Source organism: Ipomoea triloba, chromosome 14 (assembly GCF_003576645.1).
Source record: "Ipomoea triloba cultivar NCNSP0323 chromosome 14, ASM357664v1".
In the NCBI taxonomy this organism is placed as follows: domain Eukaryota; kingdom Viridiplantae; phylum Streptophyta; class Magnoliopsida; order Solanales; family Convolvulaceae; genus Ipomoea; species Ipomoea triloba.
The window spans coordinates 2,974,941-2,996,663 of record NC_044929.1 but is presented as its reverse complement, the minus strand read 5'-3'; the positions used below and the strand labels follow the sequence as shown (position 1 = coordinate 2,996,663).

At 35.4% G+C, this 21,723-nt stretch overlaps 3 protein-coding genes across 6 annotated transcripts; 1 reads left to right on the top strand and 2 right to left on the bottom strand.

Annotated features, from left to right (window-relative positions):
• Positions 1-101: 101 nt before the first annotated feature.
• On the bottom strand, positions 102-6,197 carry LOC116003539 (probable inactive purple acid phosphatase 1). 4 transcript variants are annotated; one of them, XM_031243434.1, is made up of 14 exons: positions 5,993-6,197; positions 4,955-5,135; positions 4,676-4,767; positions 4,419-4,485; positions 4,182-4,304; positions 3,469-3,561; positions 3,262-3,391; positions 2,826-2,905; positions 2,520-2,660; positions 2,061-2,266; positions 1,849-1,974; positions 1,430-1,739; positions 462-678; positions 102-353 (listed from the first exon to the last, which is right to left on the bottom strand). In XM_031243434.1, exons 2-14 carry the CDS (start codon positions 5,120-5,122, stop codon positions 304-306), a joined length of 1,803 nt encoding a protein of 600 aa, XP_031099294.1. In that variant the 5' UTR covers positions 5,123-5,135; positions 5,993-6,197; the 3' UTR covers positions 102-303. The 4 variants fall into 4 exon arrangements, with proteins under 4 accessions (XP_031099294.1, XP_031099292.1, XP_031099293.1 ...); XM_031243432.1 differs by having other exon boundaries at positions 102-678; positions 5,993-6,196; XM_031243433.1 differs by having other exon boundaries at positions 102-678; positions 2,520-2,652; positions 2,824-2,905; positions 5,993-6,195.
• A 3,084-nt stretch (positions 6,198-9,281) lies between these two features.
• Positions 9,282-11,974, bottom strand: LOC116004236 (PLASMODESMATA CALLOSE-BINDING PROTEIN 3-like). The gene is made up of 4 exons (XM_031244200.1): positions 11,755-11,974; positions 11,042-11,281; positions 10,847-10,886; positions 9,282-9,891 (listed from the first exon to the last, which is right to left on the bottom strand). Exons 1-4 carry the CDS (start codon positions 11,810-11,812, stop codon positions 9,687-9,689), a joined length of 543 nt encoding a protein of 180 aa, XP_031100060.1. The 5' UTR covers positions 11,813-11,974; the 3' UTR covers positions 9,282-9,686.
• Positions 11,975-18,202: 6,228 nt separating this feature from the next.
• LOC116003681 lies at positions 18,203-21,350 on the top strand. The gene is made up of 5 exons (XM_031243584.1): positions 18,203-18,541; positions 18,699-18,771; positions 20,081-20,132; positions 20,361-20,430; positions 21,101-21,350. The coding sequence occupies exons 1-5, from the start codon at positions 18,386-18,388 to the stop codon at positions 21,185-21,187; spliced, it is 438 nt and encodes a 145-aa protein (XP_031099444.1). The 5' UTR covers positions 18,203-18,385; the 3' UTR covers positions 21,188-21,350.
• The last annotated feature ends 373 nt before the right edge of the window (positions 21,351-21,723 follow it).

Sequence of the window (21,723 nt, the reverse complement as noted above, 5' to 3'; positions counted from 1 at the left end):
TGGATCACTACACCCACACTCAACCTTTCGGCTTTCACCACTGAGCTATGCCCGAGGGCATATTTTTGTGTTAATTCTTGCTTGACTGAAAACCCAGGCCATTTAGCAAAGAGGAATTCTATTAATATTCAGATAGGAAACTATTTTGGAAAAACTCTATTTCATCATCACAAGACTTAATTGTTTTTGGGCAGAGCAGACTACTCATAATATGATTGAAGATCCACTTTGTACAAATATGTATAATTTACACACCAGAGCAATAAACTAGCAAGGATTTAGGTGAAGTTTCCATCTATTTCTTTACACAAGTGACTTGAACTTTGAAGTGGATTGGACTAAGAAGTGGAGTCCTGTATCATAGCATCAAGAAGCAAGAGTTGTGCTAGGGCAGCTATCTACAGCACAAGCTAGGATGTCTCGGTAGTCTCTCGATATCCTGAAGGAATCGTAAACCTTACCATCTCTGCTCTTTTTGTACTCGAACAGCAGATTTGAATGGTCGAAAGCTGTGAGTTTCACGAATCCATGATCAAAGTCCCTGAAAAGACTCCACGACGGTTGGATGGGGGCAAAGTCCGAGTCAAAGATGCTTGCTCCTGCTCCACCAGCGACGACATGTATTGTCCCGTTCAAAGGTCCCTTGTAGAAGTGTGTCTCCTTGTTTGTGCAAATATTCTGTGGGATAAAAGAGAGAGGATGAACAATGGTTTTTGTCAGAAGAAAAGATAACAAGATGCTTTGTGGAGGAGGTGATTTCTGGTTTGATAGAAAGTTCTCTACATCTCAACTAAATGAAGCATTAATCATAATCTGGTTTGGGTTGGCTATATGGGTTCTATATTTCTCCATTTAGAGAGCTTTAGCACTTGTTCTGATCATGGTCCTTTAGTACTAAAGGAACATCTTAATAAAATAATGGAAAAATGGTTAAATAGACACTCCAATATTACACGAGAAGACAATTAGACCATTGAACTTTTGAAAGCTGCAATTAAACACTCTGACTTATTAAAATCAGTCAAATAAGTCTAATTTACCGGTAACCAATAGGCTACCGGTATGCAGGTCGTCGCTGGCTACCATTGACCACCTGAGTTGCCTTCTCAACGGAGTGGGTTGGGGCAACCAGTGACCGACCGTTCCAGAGTTGTCAAAGTCTCGTCGGAACCTAGTGACCTGTTATTACAGGTCATTAACCAATTTTGGGGTTTCAATGCACGAAAATAGCATGTTTATGAGCTTAATTGCAACTTTTAAAAGTTCAAAAGCCTAATTTCTTTATCGTGTAAAGTTCGAGGGCCTATTTAACCCTTTTCCCTAAAACAATTGAAAGCTCATAGATTGTTGTCTCATCTCTTTGTCAAAGGATATAATATACATTGTTAGGAAAAAAAAACATAACAGTCTTCTTAGAATTTGGGAATACCTGGTAAACAGGGCATGTTCGCTCATAATTGTGCACATGCCCGAAGATAGCGATATCAACTTTATACTTTTGCCAGAGCTTTTGAAGGCTCTCCCTCCCCATGGGTTCCTCAGTTGACCCTTGCTCAACATAGTATGAGCACGAAGAATAACCGAGGACTCGGTGTGCAAGGAAGACAAGCCACGGCTGTTTTTGTCTGTCTGCTGACGCCAGACAGTGTTCGATGAACTTATATTGCTCCGTTCCCTCTCTCCAGTCGTGTTCTGTGTCAGCTATGCAGAACCGGAACATGCCATAGTCAGTCAAGTACCTAAGAGCATACAAAAAAAACATGTTTACAACTATGTCACACTGTTTTTTCAGAAAATATTAAAAAGAGACAAGTGATCCATGAAACAATGGATTTGTGTATTTAATACCAAAACTTTTCTCTATTCTCGGTGGGAGCATAAAACATAGTTTGAACCAAGACTCCACATTCTCCTCCCGAATCCATGTTCCCGTAGAATGATCCTGTTCCAGGCCAGTCGCGCTCATGGTTGCCACTGCAAGCCAATGCTATTAATCGCCACAAAAAAGGAGCCAAAAACCGTTATGAGCTTGACAAGTTCTCAGAAGATTTGAACTATACCTAGCAACCATGTAAGGAACAGTCGAAGCAATTGGTTCAATCTGAGCTGTAAACTGATCCCACTGTGAAATATATCCATTAGCATAACAGATATCTCCGATGTGGAAGACAATATCAATATCCTTTAAATCCCGAATGAGTTGCTTGGTAGTGTTAAGGGAGCCGGGTTGAAAATTATTATATTCATTGGAGCCATCGGCTTCATCCTGCATATGTAATGTAAAAGTTTACATCAAAGCAAGTTTATAATGAGAGCACTTTATTGAAGTTTTTTTTTTTTTTTTTTTTNTTTTTTTTTTTTTTTTTTTTGGAGTACTACTGATTCTATTACATTGTAGTATCTGTTCATCTATACTTTCTCAACCTGTTGAAGCACAAAGACCAACATGGCCATGACCAATTGAAGTTCAAAAGCCCGTTACATCTTTATAGTTAAGCTTCTATTAAGAGAATACAAACCTTTCCCATATCACCGAAAATGACTACACGTTGTAGAGAGTTTTGCCCGGGGTAAGGAGAAGACTTGAACTGGTTTAATCGACCCCAAACATAAGTACCATTGAACAATCTATGCCCCACCTTGTAGGTATACCTGGAAATCTTGAGGAGCAAAACGGGTAATGCAAAGTGGGTCGAAAACCAAAACTCATCAAAATCAAATCGAAGTTGTGGGTATTTACAGAACAACAGTTATAGTCTTTCTTAAGACATGGATTATTTGCAAATCTCTAGTAATGGCATTGGATAGAAGAGGTAATATTACACTGAGTTGGGCCATAGCTCCTTCAGAAAACTAGTGTGAACAAACCCGGGATCTCGCCATCCCACAGTTCTAGCAGGTGCACCTGCAATGTTGCTTAATGTCAAGTGTAATAGTGCAAATAATTAAAAGTGAGTTGAAATTATAGGAATGTGAAAGCGGGACCCATTTTTGAAAGTGAGTTGGGATTGCAAGAATGTAAAGAAAATAGTGAAGAAATTTCAAATTTGATGATGTGGAAGTAGGACCCACTTTTGAAAGTGCGTATTTCAGGGATAAGGATAGCCTAAGTCTTTTAAATGGTACTCCACATTCACAAACCATTTGCCATTACAATGCATAATATTTTCGTCTAGTAAATCAAGCAATCCAAGCATGCTCTTCCTTTACATATATGCAGTGAAACCATTAATAAACTCAAACCTCAAACATTCAACATACCACACATGCTGCCGATGTCAAAAGTCAGCGTCCCTGCCGGAGAACGCATCTGTTGTCCTCCTTGAGGACCCCACTCCACAAAAGGCTCGGCTTCGCTGATACCATATCCACTTGTCCATGTCACCGTCATCTGATCAACCACCAAGGTCAAAGTAATTCATTCTTCATTTTAATAAAACTACCCGTTATATCAAATAATACACCTACTTCATTCCACGTCTTTCCCTGGGCTAACCGTGGGTATAAAGGTGCGTTTGGATTTGCAAAGGCAACTGTATTTGAGACTGCCACCAGCTTTGGCTGTTGCACGGGAATAAAATTATAGCAACATTAAACGAAATAATAGCATTTAGGACAAGAAATTCCATAAAGATAGTTAGAACTTCATATAGAAACAAATTAAGCTAATCAGATAACAGCAAAGGGACTGTATGTTCTAAATAGATCAATAGGCAACAAAAGAAACATGTATAAAGCATGCTGATCTCTTGCATTATAAACCTCACTTCTTAAGTTCTTATATATAATTATGAAAAAAAAAACCATATTTTTGTAGTAAAAGAAAAGTGAAATAGATAGAGAACTACATGCAACCAACCGGATAGTGGAAGCTGGGATATAAAGACAAGTTTGAACTAAGTGAGATTTGTTCTATCAAATTCTTTCAAGATAAATAGTACTAATATTGAGTTAATACCCAATTTAGTCCTCGACTATAGTGGTTTTTCTCGATTTAGTCCTAAACGTCTTTTTGTGCTTAATTAGGTCCTCGGCTTTGATAGTGCACTAATATTTAGTCTCAATTCCCTTATTCCACCAAGTTGGGACAAGGAACACTACAAGGAAAAGTTTTATCGTGCTGAATATGCAAACTAAATACACATATAGTTGGAACAAAGATAAGACAGAAAGTAGCATACTGTCAAGAGTCCACCGGTGAACAACACAAAAGCGAAGTCAAATCTCTGATTGATCAATTGGAGCTTCAATGATCCTTTCCCTGTGTCTTTGTAACCAGGGCTCGAATAATTTGCAAATTGATACTGCACATCAAGTGAAGAACTAATATCACACTAATTCTTTGGTAATCTTTTGCGAAAAAACAAAAGCATCCAAGAAGTACTTCAAAATTTTCATTACATGTAAATGGTACAAACCTTTATGGGCGCTGTACACAATAGTGGCGGAAACATTCTTGGATTTTCACTAACACAAGTTGATTGACTTCAAAATTGTAGGCATGTGTCAAAAGATGAAAAGACACCAAAACTTAGTAAAACAGTTTTCATGCTGCAAAGGATATCATTTCTCTCTGCAACTATCCAATGTTTACGGGTTAATTTATATTCCGATTATTAATACCATATTTGGAGTTAGAGTACATCAAAGCTGTGAAGCAGAATTTTCCTTTTACCTGAAGTTGGCTGGTGAAAATACTCCAATCCAATCATCAATCGAAGGGTTTGACACACTGTATTCTAGAGTAACCCATTCTTGGTTTTGGCCCTAAAAGACAGATAGGTTCAGAATAAGATCAAAACGAAGTTAGTTGTTTCACTTTTCAAACCTTGACTGATTGTCCTATGAAAAATCTGTACATGCAGGCAACGGGAAATTATTTTATTCTCCGCCCGAGTGCCTGTGCAGAAAACTTTTAGTTGCAACCTTATGAATGGCAAGAAAAAGCACTTACGTTGCCTCCAAGAACTGAAGGGGTGGCTTTAATATATGCATCTTTGTCAAAAGCAAGAACCGTCTTATGAATTGCAATCCTAGCAAGAGGATGCTCCTTGTGAGATGCTATCACTTGAAGGCTAAGCAGAAACCAGAATATTGGTAACAACTTCTTGGAGATTCCCATTGTCAAAGCCCCACTGTCCCAGAAAACAGTAATAATATTGATTAACCCTACAAAGAATATTATCATGCATCTTTCTAAACTTGAAAAGGCCCATTGTCATGTAAAAAAATTCAATTTGCTTAGCCAAAATAAGCAAACTCAACACCCTTACAGCTAAACTTTAATCTCCATTGCACACTCTTTAACCCTCACTCAGTATCACAAATAGAATATATTATTGATAAAATCTCACATATAACAATGACCAGGGGACTAACTAAAACTCCAACACATGGTCCTATTGTAACACCCTTTCCAAAGCAAACTCCCACATTCACAACCTCAAAAGAGCATCTATGGACATTTGTTGGGCAGAGGCTTGAAGGACCAAGTCCAGCACCACCAGATGACTAGGGGATTGGCAGTGGATTGCTGGGTGGAGGACTGAATGGCCAAATCCGACATTTAGCCTCTCCGAGTTATAGCTTTTGACATAGTGATTATCCTAAGTCCTAACAAGTGGCATCAGAGTCGGGGATCATGGGTTCGAGCTATAACTTTTAGCTAGTGATAAGTGCTTGATCCTAACAACATTTATGTTTTTTTTTGGGGTGCCAAACAGCCCAAACAATAGGATTACTTTATGATTGAACTCAACCAAATCCCATGGAAGCAGCTTTTGCCACTAGTTTAACTATAAGCAACAATATTCTTGTCTGTGGACATGGGGATACAGAATCAAGTACCATAAACCAAACTTCAAAGTTAAACACTAATATAAAACACAGTGAAATTGAAATAAACAAGTGGGCATCAAGAATTAGCTAGCAAAAACTCAAGAAATCAGTTGAAACACCAGAAAAGGGCAAAGATAGGAAAAGGGTAACTGACCTTGATTCAATTCCGTGTAGACTGGAAAAGAAATGAAAAATCTTGAGCACAAACTATCTCTGCGGAAGTATCTAAAACAATGCTAGACGTCAAAATCACTTCTAAAACAATGATGTTTGATGATTATTATCGTACGTCGGAATCATTCGAAGAAGATTCGGTTGTGCATCAATGATTGATTAAGACGCTCTGAAAAAAAACATGCTTTAATTGCTTAATTTTGATTTTACAGAAGTAATTATGGTTGTTCACATTTTTTAAACTGAAATTTGATTGTACAGAAGTAATTATGGTTGTTCACATTTTTTTAACTGAATTTTGATTTTACAGAAGTAATTATGGTTGTTCACATTTTTTTAACTGAATTTTGATTTTACAGAAGTAATTATGGTTGTGTAGTAGACATTCAAACCCTTGACGTTTGGTTAAGGATAGATGAGTCTCCTCATTATTGCATGAACCATGGTCCACATAGATGTGTGGACCATAAATAAAAAGTACATTTTTAATATACTAAAAGTACATTATTTTTGTACATAGGTACATTATTTTAGAGTATACATTATTTAAGTATTGAAGGTACATTATTTCATATATACTATCAAATAATTTGTCCATGCAATAATTTGTCCCTCTACACACCTCCGAAGTTGTGGTCTAATTACATATGAGTTTTATTACATGGACTCCCAAATCTTACTATGTGATGGGCACTGATAAACTGCCTTTTCCACGTGGGTCCCAATACAAATTTTGCATGGGAATAGAAAATGGAAGTACACATAGTATTTTCCTAACATTATTAAGTACAGTTGGATAATTTATTTGAGTATTATTTTTTTATTAATATATTAAAAACACACACACTTATATCAAATAGTTGCCATTTGATTAATGCCTAAGCTAGCAAAAGCAAAAGAAGGGTTTACTCTGTAATCTAAATAGAAAAACACAAGGGAAGGAGGGGTTTGTGGGGATGAAGTTAGATATGAGTAAGACATACGATAGGGTGAATTGGAATATGGTGGAAGGGGTGTTGTTGAAAATGGGTTTTGACGTGAGTTTTGTGGCCTTAATCTCCACCTGTATTAGAACAGTTGAGTTGTGTATTCTTCAGGAAGGGCAAACACTAGGCCCGATTATTCCTCAGAGGGGCTTGAGGCAAGGGGATCCCTTGTCTCCTCATCTCTTTATTCTGCTAATGGAGGGGCTGAGTGCACTGATAAATAAAGGAGTTGACGCTGGGGATATCCATGGAGTTGCTGTGGCCAGAGGTGCTCCTGAACTAACCCATCTGTTTTTTGCAGAGCAAACTCACTAGAAGTGGGGTATTTGAAAGAAACTTTGGCTGATTTCTCTGCTGCATCTGGACAATTAATCAACTTCAACAAATCCTCCACTTTCTTCAGCAGAAATGTAGATAACCTTACCAAGGAGGAGGTGGTCTCGGAGATTATGGGCATCCCGGAAGGAGCAGTTTCTGGAAAGTATTTGGGTCTCCCCTCACTCGTGGGCAGAAAGAAGATTGAAATTCTAGGATTCATCAAGAACAAAGTGCTGGGTAGAATTAATAGTTGGAACAATAAATTCCTCTCAAGGGCCGGTAGAGAAGTGCTAATAAAGAATGTTCTACAAGCAATACCATCCTATGCAATGAGCGTGTTTCTGCTACCATTGGATATTTGCAACAGCATTGAGGTGGCGTTGAATGGTTTTTGGTGGAGGGGTTCCAAAAATGAAGGGAAAGGGATTAGATGGAAGAGGTGGGATGATCTGTGTGTGCCAAAGGCTGCGGGGGGTATGGGGTTTCGCAAAATAAGAGATTTCAATGGAAAACAAGCTTGGAGATTTATTGCATCCCCCAACTCACTTGTTTCTAGAGTTTTCAAGGCAAGGTATTTCAAGAGAACATCTTTTCTTGAAACAAAAATGGGAAGCAATCCATCTTTTGTTTGGCGGAGCATCATGGAAACCCAAGCTATTTTACATACTAACTGCAAATGGAGGGTTGGGAATGGACAAGCAATTGATGTTTGGAAGGACCCTTGGCTCCCAAGACAGAACTCTCCTTTTATTCAAACCCAGATGCCATTGCAACTTCAAGGGACAAAGGTGGTTTCTCTCATGAACATGCAAAAGACAGACTGGGACCATGAGATTCTTAAAGATCTTTTTAATGAGTCTGACAGGGATCATATCAGTAACATCCCCATATCCACCACAAATCAAGAAGATAAACTGATATGGAGTGGAGAAGAAAAAGGATCATACACGGTCAAAAGCTGTTATAGATTTCTTAGAGGAGAGATTGAGTCAAGTAGCAATCATCTCTGGACCAATATTTGGAAGGCACACATTCCACCAAAGATTAAGAGTTTCATATGGCAGACTTGCTCTGGATTGCTGCCAACCGTTGATAATCTCCGCATTAAAAGGGTTGAGTGTTCACCAGTGTGCATTCTCTGTCACAACCACCAGGAGACAAGTGATCACTTATTCATTAATTGTGTGTTTGCAAAGGGCTGTTACATCAACATTCAAAACATGTTTACAGGAGGTGATCTGGGATTGGCTGACTGGATTGCATGGCATTTGACCTGCTCACTTTATGTTGGAAGATTTGGGAGGCTCGGAATCAGAAATTGTGGAGAAATCTTAGGACCGATCCCCGTACCATAACAGAAGACGCAATGTCATTCCTGCATGCTTGGAGAAGTATTCATCCAGTCACCTGTACTCGGCCACAAGTCAGAACTCCTACCAGGTGGGAAAAGCCTTTACATGGATGGCTCAAAGTGAACACTGATGCGGCAATTGATAAACATGGGAAGTGCACGGGGCTGGGATTTGTAATGAGGGACTCTGATGGACAGGATATTATCACTCAAACATAGCCGAAGCAATTTCTATCCGTGAAGCACTCAAGTGGCTAAAGGAAAAGAATTTTGATGGAATACAAGTTGAGTCTGACGCTCTTCTTGTTATTAAAGGACTAAGAAACACTTCAATGGACTCGTTCTTGAAGATATCCGTGTAATTGCTAATGAGTTTAACAATATTAGCTTTTCTTTTGTTAAACGGTCTGCGAATATAGCTGCCCATCTGATTGCTAGAGAAGCTATATCTATTGCTGACTGTTGGGCTTGGGTTGAGATGACCCCGGCCTTTCTCTCTAATGTACTTGTTTCGGATTTGAATTAATGAAGTATCTTTGTTTGTTTTCAAAAAAAAAAAAAAAAAAAAAAACTATTACGGCAGAGAAAAACATTTTTTTTTTGGGAACATCAGCTGAGAAAAACATTGGAAAGAAGAATAGAATATAATAAAATAGGCAGATGAGGTGAGAACTAAATAAAGAAATACAGAATACAACAGCCTTTTCTCTACTCTCTAGATGTACATGGGGAAAAAATCCAAAAAGAAGAGATCAGACCACCTTCTACTCATACATCTATCTAACACTACCACCACAACAACTTCCACTTGGAAAGGGAATCCAATTCTTCTAGTTTTTTTTTTTTTTTTTTTTCCAAGAAAAGAACAAGAAAATAGACACAAGTCCAAGTGGGACTTGGGTGCAGGTGATTTTCACAATGCAGTAAAAATCAAGCCTTTCTGGCAAAATTTCAACCATTTCTCAAACCCCTACACACTTAATCTTTCCTTCCCCTTGCAACCATTTGACCTGTCTTGTTCAAACTCTTAGGCATACCAAGATTGACAACACAAGTGTTAGGGCGAAAAGGACCACATCTTTATGATGATGAGTCACTGCTGCGGCGCTACCATCCGGGTTAATTCCAACCCCTGTCGTCGGTCCAAGCCCGAAAGGCGTGTTGTTGATGATCCCTTGATTAGTTGGTGTGCCGTTTCCAGTCCCTGTGCTTCCACCGGTGTTGCTGCACAAGAATAAGTTACGATCAAACGCTTACCACTACACTCTTACTGGGACTCAAACTTGGCTCTGATACCAGGATCAAGCGCTTACCACTGCACCAAAAGCTAGTAAGCGCTTGATCCTAACAAAACGCGACCAGATTTTTAGTCGTTTAATCTTTTTCCTCCACAATGCATGTTATGAGTACTAGTATTTTAGTGGAACAAGTGTTAACCAAAAAGGTGAAAGGTAGAAAAGGCTACAAAAATGCAACTTGAACATAGGAACATATAAAAATACAGACATACAGCTCAAGTGTGGCGCATAATGCAGAATATTATTAGCAGAACAGGACTAGAGAGGTTTCGAGAAAAGTGGATTCATCAATTGGGCATTCATTGTTCAGAAAGCTTTAAGCCTTCTTTCTTGAATGAAAAGCTAATAGAGACTAGCTACCTACCATTGCATTATGCTCCAGTGATAAAGTACCAATAGTTGCAGCTTAGTACGTTACATTCTTTATATATCTTCCAAATAAGTTATATTTACTAAACCCAAACTAGTTAAAAAGTGAAAGGACATAATCTTTAGGCTACCCATTTACCTTATATAAGGTCTGAACTAATCCTAAACCCCAGAACCCCTTCCCGTGGGCGTTAGAGGAGGTAAATCATGAATTCTGCTTGTACACTCTGCGCACAAAGAATATTCATCACCATAAACTTTTTGGGCTTTGGGCCTCCCAACGACCCCCAAGTCCTCAATGGGAATCAAACCCCACACTGCCACTAGAGCAAGACTTCTAATGTGACCCTTAAACCTAAGTCCCGACCGTGGGGCAATAGTACTTAGACCCCTCCCCCCCTCCCCCAAGGAAAAAAGGTGAAATCATGCTTCACAGAGACTTTAGAGAAGCTGGAAATAAGATTAAATGAAAGAAAAAGATCTAAAAAAAGAGATGGGTATAGAAAACATACCCAGGAGTAGATTGATAAATACATGATCCAGAACCTGAGCCTGCAGACAACAAAGAAGAAAAACAGAAGGATATAAATTAGTGAATCCACCCAAAACTCCATAAGTGAAAAGGTAGGGTCTATGAAAAGGCTTCTTCTATGGTTTAATTAAAAAACAAAAAAGGAATTTATGATTTTCTTATTTTTAGTGGTTACCAGGTGGGTTTCCACTGAGGGTTGCAGTGCCAGAAAAATCACAATCTGCTCCAGATTGGCTCTGCCTTTGATAATAGCTGTTCACAGCATAGTTGCAATGGTCTTTCACAGTGTTGGGATTGAAACATGCCCCATTTTGAAGGATTGCACTACAATCAGCCCCACTTCCACAAGCATAATCTATGTTCTTCTGAAGCTGAGCCACACTGCTCCCATCTTTGCATATACAGTACATTGCACCTACCAACCCCAAAACCATAAAGATCAAACGCTTACCACTTAAGCCAAAAGTTATAACCAGTAGCGAAAACACAAACACAACTTTATTTCCTTACAAAGCCCCATCCCATCACATTTTCGAGAGTCAGGACGCTAGACTTGGAACCATATGCTCAATATATAATATATAACAAGCTTAATCTTGCACCACTTAATTAAGGCTCTAATATATAATTAATTAAGACCCTAATATATAATATATAATATACATTATTAGGGAAAATCTACAAACTCAAAATTTCCATAAAAATTGATTTTTTTTCTTTAAAAGGGTCAATCTTTGAGCAACTTAACATAAAACTGAAGTCCCATATATGTAAAACATACTTGTATGACACCTGACCTCAGAGATTCTTGACTTGCTTAATAAATACTCAATCTTTGAACAATCTAGCAGAAAATAACGAAGATTTATATAATAAAATAGAACATACTTGAATGGGCAGCCAAGGCAAAGAGAACCACTAAAGAGAGTACAAAAACAGCCATCATAGCTCTGCAAGATCTTGGGGATGAGAGGCTTCAAATTATGCAAGAAAAGCTTATGAACTTTGGGTTTAATGTTTTAACAAGGTTGGTGATAGAAAATACTAGAATAGGTTGGTGGTAACAGAAAGGAAGAGAAAGAGGTGTGGGGAATGGAGACTTCTGTTCAGAAACAATGCTGATTGTGTGGTGTGGGTGGAGATTTTTATATGGGGAATCCATGTATTAGTGCACTATTATTAAATGGTGGTTAAAGAACAGGAGTTTTTTTTTTTTTTTTTTTCACAATACTCGTTCTTAGAATCACTGTGGAGGTAAATAGCGAATTACACAATCAGTCCACCAGTCCTATAATATCAGGCTACAAACTAGGCGAGGGACATGAGAGTGTTTGTTTGGAAAAGTAAATCAGTACCAGGACTTAGCTCAATGATTCAAAAATCATCTCTTGTTCTAGCGGTAAGATAGATATTCAATTGTCATCGAAGATATGAGCTTCATTGAAAGACTAAAATTAATCAGAACTGATAAAGACTCTTTGTGCACAAAGTGTACAGGCAAAGGTGAAAATCAAAGATTAATTGGACATCTCGTAATTTACTTCATTGGATGACTTGCAATTTATCTCCTCTAAACATTCTTGAAGAGCGTTATATGTGAGTTTAGAATTAATCCTAGAACTTAATGTATAAATTTTTATATTTTTTTTTTTTTAGAAAAAAGAGTGCTTGGAAAAGTGAATTAGCATCTCAAGGCCAGAAACTCATTTGTTTCATTTGTTTTCTCTGGGATTTTGACAGTGCATGACTGTAGTGCTCTGTCGTTGCCTATGTCTTGAAACGGTCCTAAACTCACCCACAGAGTTAGAATCTAAACCTTCCCCAACTCTGGTTATAATTTACTCTGAATTGAAGTCTAATGGTTTAAACCCATACGTTACACTACTTCACAAATATGTCCCTCCACATCTCAATTTACAAAAATACATAAATTTATATATTTAGAAATTTTACTATTTTGTAAATACAAAAGAACATTTTAAATATCATACAAATTATTAAAGAAGATAAATGAATAAATATAATTTTATTTATCATTGTCATGGAATAATAAATATGATATGTAAAATAGGATAAAAGAGTATTATAAAATGAAAAGTAATGAGTTTTATCATTACAAAATATAATATTTTTTAGACTTAAATGTTTAATGAAAAAATAGTAGTAAAATTATAAGGAGGTAAATGTAATAAAAATAAACTATACATTGAATGCAGAAGAAATGTAAAGTCGAAAAAGAATTTATATGTGTATATAATAAAATAAGCACTATTGTATAAGTTATTACATTTAAGAGTGTAATTTAACTATGCTAACAAGTTAAAAGGAAAAAGAAAATAAAACATAAGTACAAATGTACAGTGTATAATTTATCATTAGAACTTACTACAATGCAACTTCTCTTTCTGGATGTCTAAATCTCACAATAATTAACTTTTATATAATTTTTAGATTTAATGTTTTTTTTGGGTAAATTTACAGGGTCTTTCTCTCCGTCCGTTTAACAGTCCGGGGTCCACCCACGTTCGCTCCGGGAGGCACAGGAGCTGGCTCAGGGGGAATCGTCACTTGTGGGAATTGATATTATTAAAAATATTTAAATTATTTAATATTGCACTCCTATATGGAAGGGGGTGGGTTCGAGTTTCAGTGGAGGCGATATTGACTCTTTGTGCTTCAGTAAGTTGAAAAAGTAGTTATGAACAGATACTGCATTGTAACAGAGTCAATAGTACTCAAAAAATATAATTTTTAGATTTAATGTTTGATATTATTAAAAATATTTAAATTACTTAATACTATAATAATTGTTCCAAACACGAGAAAAAGACGTTTGTTGCATTTTTATTTACGAAAAGGTTCACAACTACTATTTGAATGTGCAGAATTGAATTTAATTAGAATTTCATGGTTACTAAAAAAGCAAGTGTACAACGAATTTTTGTTTTGAGTTTTGGCAATTCCCTTGTAAATCAATATGGTCTTTATGAACTAATCAAATTGAATCATGTTAATACATGTAATTTTTTGTATAGTTAGCATTATCTAAAAATAAAATAAAATTACATTACACATGTGGCTTTTTCATTTTTGAATATTTAAAAGTAGATTGAATCTGAATTTTTTTATATAAAATTTTAGACATACTTTTCGATCATAGAGTTTAACATACACAAATGTAAAATGTATATATATTAATAAACAACTCAAGCTAAACTTATTCTAAAAGGTTGAATCTGTTCATTTTGAATATAATTCTTACACGGCCACTACCAAATTTCAAACCTTGATCTTTTGTCTTATATACTGTCTATTGAACTAGTGATTAAGCCTGTACATGCAATTCAAACTAAACTTAATTAATTGATTAATATGATCCTTGTATGGAGTAATAAATAGGAACAATATTAAGGTGTATAATTCCGTCATGTATCTCATTAATTAGATAAAAGAGGGAAAAAAACATACAAATTTGTTTATAAAAGTATTATATTTTTGTTTAAAATTATTAAGTGTTGTATGTAAGACGATTTCATAAGACAAAAAGACAAATAATTCAAATCTTTAAAGACAAATAATCAATTATTTCATTAAGAAAAGTAATTCTATTGTATCATTTTATGTGTCTTATTCAATTAAAAAAAAATTGTCTCAAATTATTTACAATTTAATTTTTAATATTTAGTTTAGTATTAGTATATAAAATTGATATATTTGCAAATAACATTAAATATATTACTCCGTATTAAATAAGAAATATTAAAAAATATTAAAAAAGAAAGAAAGAAAATTTTATTCCACTAGTAAATACTCCCTTCGTCCCATTTTACTTGTCCTATTTACTATTCATTGGTCAAACCAACTCTTTCTTCATTGGTTATTTTCTTTATTAATTTTTTATTATTTTTAAATTTAATTTTTTTGTGTTTAGTAGTACTTTTAATGTAGTTTCTAAATATATAAATTTTATATATTAATATTAAACTTAATATTATGAAAAATTAGATTAAAAATAACTTCAGTCAAACCTCGTTAAACGAACCAGACAACTAAAATAGGACGGCGGTAGTAGTAAATAAGACCTGCTAAATGAAAGAATGGGAAGTATAATTTTTAAAAGTATCGTATAATAAATAAAAATAAGTTTGGTTGTAAGTAGGAAATTAACGAAAAAATGTTGGGTTTGGAAATGGTAGCAGCAGGGCCCGGTTGCAATGGTACTAAACGGCTAAACGCATACCGGCCTACAATTGTGATGGCGTACGTAGTGAGCAATTATGGTGTCCTTGCCATTAAATTCTGTTGAATCAAATTTTATTTTGTCTGGTGAAATCTAATTTCCAATGCGAAGTACTCCCCACACCCCACATTCAAAAGAGCATTTAGGTAGATGTAAATCACGATAACTTAGTGATTTAGCAAACATAGCCAAATTAAATGTCGGTACACACAAGAAATCTATCCAATTTGGACATAATCTCACACTGTCATTGCTGGGTTTCGAACATTGGTTTCTTCCCTCTAAGTACTGCTTACTAAACTAGTGAAGTAAACCCGTGCAGGCTCCTCTACATCTAATCTTGATAGGCCGACTGGATGGTGAAGTAAATTACAATAACTCAACAACATCTTAGGTGGGAGAAGGACCAGTATTTGGTATCCACAAGGAGTCATCACATTGTGATTGCCATATCTCGATTTTGCATCTTTATTTACAATTTATTACATGAATACCAATTGAACACGCGGTTCATATGGACAAATTCCTAGTACTATTTTGGTATAAATGGATCGTGGTCCGATCCTTTGAAAGTTACCTCAATCAAGTAATATTTATTTATGATAAAAATAATCAAAAGCATCGTTCATTGCTTTTACTGGCCGGTTAAAATTATATTCCAATTATTTTCAATTAAAAGAACACTAAAAATAATAAATATGCTATAAACTTGTTCTAATTACACAATGTGAGTATAACAATAGAGATGCATGTATAGTAGTATTGCCATTGTGGCATTGTGACTTTGAAGGATTGAGTGCACAGAAATGGAAGATGCTGATGTAGTGTACAAAAAGTTTTTCCTTTATAGCTCACTTTCTAAAACGAGGCAACATATATACCAAAGAGGAGACGAAAAAGAGCAAACAAGGACCAAGTTTGGTAATATATTTTCCCAATCCTTTAAGGCTATAGCATATGCAAAGCCAAAAAGGAGAGGGACCTCCCAACCACACTTCCAGCCAATGCTACAACCTTCTACCCCCCTCCTTTATCCATCCCATAATAATCATGATTGCATCATCCCACAAAGCATATCATGTGGGTTTCATCCCACACCCAATTGATTTCTAGTCACTATGATGTGAATTCTTCAACGTGAATCAAGTATCGATTTATTAAAGAATCCTTTGATTGTTCGATTTTTTCCTCACAAAAATAACAGGCACACAAATTACAGTTTGTGGTATGTAGAAGGGAGGGGGCTAGAGATGGAATTGGTTACGTTGATGTAGAGGCTTGTTAGAGAATTATTATTTTTTATTAGGATATTGTTGCCACACCTTGGTCTCAGTTCTCAGGTAGGGGTGGGTCATGGATTGGAGGGGGGTGGGGGTGGGAGATGGGGGCAGTTGTCCGCCTCCCCTACCACGCCCAATCTTGTAATAAAACTTTTTTAGTGAGACCCAAAATAGTAAAACTTCCTCCTTAGGAGCAGGATAGTCAGCCAACTTTATCCGAGTGAGATATAAAAATAAACTCTTATGTTCAAGGAACAGTCATCATCAGTTATGACAGCAAAAAACATGAAGAATTTTTAGCCAACTAGAACAAATGATGAATTCTTTTCCAATAGGCTTCAATTTAAATGCAGTAAAAGAACTTCAAAGTGTTAGTAATCATCAATCAATGAGCATAGAAAGGCAATGCATTATGGAAAGTCACAAGCTAAGGCTGAAACATTTAGATTACAAAAATCATGTTGAAATGAATTAAATACAAATTATACTACTCTGCAATGTTTATTTGTTTATTTTAATAATAGTTTGTTTATGTGTTCACTATCCACTATAAATCATTTTTCTATTATTATTTTTTATTTATTTAATGAGTCTAACTATTACATTACTATTTTGTTATTATTCCTTAGATGTTGTGGAAGATGAGTATGTGTACCGTATGAAGTTGGTATTATGGAGGTGTTCTAGTTGTTGTACATCTTTATCGATCTAGACTATTTGGGAGGAAAGGTGGAAAATTTTGATTATTGGGTTGGTGATCATGGTTCTATGTTAGGTTTAAGGCAAATTATTAAGTCATTGAGATATAATGATAGGAAAGTTCAATTTTGGTATAAATATGGGGATTGCACTTCACTTAAAATAAGGAGACTAAATAGAGAGACTAAATAGAGAAATGATGTGATTGACCTTAACTTTGAGATATATACCTAAAAATAAAGAAGTAGAGATAATTGTTGAGCATTTGGACAATGAAAATTGGAACTATGATGTTAATGAGACTATTACATTGATGAAGAGTTGTAGCAGATATATGAGAGAGGGAAAGGCCGTGATAATAACAAAGAATTAGAGGTTGAATCGCATGAGTTTGCAAGTGATGATTATATCTTAAAGGGTGAATCATTTAGTGATTCACTCTACTCTAAAAGTGAATACGAGAGGGCTACAAACATTACTGCAATAGAAGAAAATCAGTTTGGTGCTAGATTTGAAGAAGCAAATGAAATGGACTATGTAATTTATGAAGATGAACTTAGAGCTTATCTTCTAATTCAAAGGGTTGAGAATGCACAACCTTCTTTAGTTTATAGAGAAGTTGATGTGAAGAAAACATGTGTATACATGATTTTTTCTAATCACAAAGAATTCAATTAAAAAAAAAACTATATAATGTTGAAAAAAAAAACTATATAATGTTGATCCAACCAAACACTGTAATTCGAATGGTCAAAAGAATTGTCATATAATTGAATTGTAACTACATCCAACCAAACACCACAAAAGGTATTAGTCAGTGGACAAAAACTTCACTCAAGACTTGTTTTCAACGGCAATGTAGTGGTTCAATTTTTCGCACAAAAATTAAATTGGTTCAATTTATCTTCTTAGATCATGAAAAAAGGAACGGATTCAAGATATAAGTATAGTAAAGTCGGAAATCTGGATTATGCCAAAAACAAAAACTACATAATGACATGGAGGATTTAGTTTTTTTCCCCTTCTCAGTCCATAGCCCAAAATGGCATTCAGCCCATTTACTTTCATTTCAGACTAAAAAGTTAGTTAAAATCCCTAAATTTTGATCACAAATTTTCAAAATTCATTTCTAAATTCATGCTCATAACGTCCCCAGCTTCCACAAATATATAGATACAGAATTGTGTATATGTGTATATAGCCCTCCTTCTTCAACTCTTCGAAGAGGCCAAAACACGGGATCAAAAGAGCGTTTTTGTGGAATCGCTGCGAAAACCGAAGAAAAATTCGGATCACGAAAATGGGCCAGAACACAGGGGCCAACAGTAAAGGTAAGAAGGAAGAGGTGAAAAGGGAGCAGGTGGAGGAGGAGGAGGAGGAAGAAGAAGAGCAGGAAGAACAGGACGGCGTGTCCGTACATTCTCCTTGCAAGCCTCCATCTTCATCTCTCCGCAAGGTCTTTTCTCTCTGTGGTCTCTCTTCGCATATGCGTATTGTTTGTGTGTAGACTAGACGTGATTGCGTATGCGCGAGAAATATGTGTATGCTAACGTGCTTTATCTGTATTTGTTCTTTGATTACTTTCCGTTTCGTTTTGGTTTGTGAAATTGTAGGAGCAATCGCAGGTGGAATTGGAGCTGAGGTTGCTGGAAGCTCTTGAAATCTATCCTCCCGCCAAATTAAGAGGCATTTTCTTTTCTTTCGTTGCTGTTACTGTTTCCTTTTAATTGCTCTGCCTCAGTCTTCTACTATCCCTTTCATAATTTGAGTTGAGCTTGTGATTTCTTACAATTTGAGTCTACATTCTACAACCTATACCACTGGATTAAAGTCAGCTTGCTTAGAATTCGAAATCATACTCTTTTATCTATAAAATAATGACATTTTTTTGATGTCAGGACAATTTTATATAAAATTGAGTTGCATAGTGTTAATGGAATTCTAGCAATTTATTATGCATTCTTTAGTAAATTTTTCTTTAGTTATCAAAAGATCAAACTTTTGGAATTATTTGGCAGATTGATTTCTTCTTGCCTTTAGTTTCTTTCTCCGGGTATTATGTTTCGATAATTTGAAATGGAGTATATGGATGAAAGTGGATTTGTTTGATATGCTTCTCTCCCTCCCTCTCTCAATGTGTGATCTCTCTCTCTCTCTCTCTTTTTTTTTTTATTTTTTTTTATTTTTTATGTCAGGACAATTTTATATAAAATTGAGTTGCATAGTGTTAATGGAATTCTAGCAATTTATTATACATTCTTTAGTAAATTTTTCTGTAGTTATCAAAAGATCACACTTTTGGAATTATTTGCCAGATTGATTTCTTCTTGCCTTTAGTTTCTTTCTCCGTGTATTATGTTTCGATAATTTGAAATGGAGTATATGGATGAAAATGGATTTGTTTGATATGCTTCTCTCTCTCCCTCTCTCAATGTGTGATCTCTAAGGTTTGGCTTGTTGTTGACCTATAATTGGATCACGTCAGTCTCCAAATTAGCTGTTGGAGTAGAGTTATGGTGGAGCTGAACTTCTATCTTAGATTTGACAAATATCAACTTATGAGTTTCTGGTGAAATTATATCTTCCATGGAAACCATGAAAATCTAGTGGCATTAATGATTCATGACCTTTGTAAATGCTAGAGGTGTGGTAGTATTATAAGTGCTATGGGCATGTAAGGCTTCAATCCCTAATGTATCTTGTATATCAAGTTCTTCTAAAGATGCTGCAACAAAAAAAAAATAAAATTAATGGAATAAGATCATATTGCATTGATTGCAACTTGAATGATAAAAAAAAAAAGTAGCTAGAAATAACCTCAATAATGATTATGATGTAGTAAAAAGGTTTCCCTATTTAATGACAAAATAGTCAGGATTCTTGAAATTGTTTGAGGATCCTTTGTCTATTCTGCCTACAAGTTTGTGAGAGAGTGGCCTTTTCTTTCTCCAACTATCTGGGTGTTGAGATACCTAACACTTGATCTTTCTTGCAGGAGTTCATCGTCACTTTGTCCTTTATGGGTTAACAGAATATCTGCGAAGGAGGTTTGCTTGACTATTCTGTGCTCTCTCTTTGTTCTTCCATATGAAACTTGCACAAATTCTTTTTGATGCTTTTCATAAGTTATCTGTTAGCTTTGTATTTATGCTACTCCTACAAGAAGAAGACACAGTGTTTACAACTCTAATACTAATTATAGAATATGATACATTGATACCACTAATATAACTTCTCCTTATCATCTGTGTTCTTATAGATTCAACTTCTTGCAGCTTTAATAAGCACTTCACTGCCGATGATGTATTGAAGTTGTTGGATCGCTTCTACAACTTGGAAATGCTGGTAGGTCCATTAATGGTAGATTTTGTTATATGTTCATGCAACACTGTGTGTAGCCCAAATTGTGGATGAGAAGGCTGCCACTTTAATATATGTCAAATGAATACATATATCATTTTGTTCCCCTAACTGTGAGAATTGTGATCTTAACATTGTTTTCATTTCCTTTGATATTTAACCCTTGATCAAGCTCGTCAAACTAACAACATTGTGATCCAAATCTTTTTATCAATAACTTAGAATTGAAATTTTGTGGTAACAATATGTTCTTTTTCTGTGTTAAAATGCATATTTTGAGCTTATTGAAGTAAATTTAACAGGGTTGATCAATGTGTATCCTAAAACAGAACTTGTAAAGCATGCAAATGGCAGGCAGGCATCATATATAATTAGAAACATCGAGATTAACGAATATATGCAATTATTTTAAAGGTCCTGAGATTACTTATTTTGTTGGTATTCTCTGTTTGTGTTTACAATTGCTAGATGTAATGCTTGGACTCACTGATTTTGACACTAGAAGTTCATAAGCGACAACTTTAGGTTCTACGATTACATAGTATTCGCATTCTTAACGAACATTTCTTCCATGCTTGCTTGGTGTTTGTTAATTTCATAATCGCATTCTTAACGAACATTTCTTCCATGCTTGCTTGGTGTTTGTTAATTGCAGAAAGCAGACGATGATGAGGGAGAAATTCTGAATCAAGAGGAAGAATTTAGCTTGCCTCAAAGCTATTTCTCCAAGGAAGAATCTTAAATGTGTATGACAAAGCTAGGCTCAAGTTTGTCTTTTTGTTTCCTTGATCGTTATCTTCAGACTACCTTTTGTAGATTGTGATAACTTGGCAGGGAAACTGAATTTTGTCTTCAATATCCTAAATAAACACTTCCCAGATCTTAGAATATTGTCTTCTAAGTTATTGCTTGTAGATTTATAATCGCTATATATGCATAAATAGCCAGACAGTCTAGTTTATTAGTTGAATATCTTGAAACACAAGGTATAATTATTATATAAACTCTTAAATACGGAGTACTAAAGATTAAATTATCCATTATTCACAAATAATAAGACTAAATTACCCACAGAATTACTGTTAGTAGGAATTAATCCTTGAAAAAAGTGTTAATTATGTCATTTGACTTACCGTTTATGTGCAATTGGATCACTGAACTTCAAAAGTGTGCAATTGAATCATCAAACAAGCAAACTATGTGTAATTGGTGAGGATTTGAAATATCGCACATTGATCAACCAAAGAGAGATTCAACAACTAGAAGAAAGATCGATTC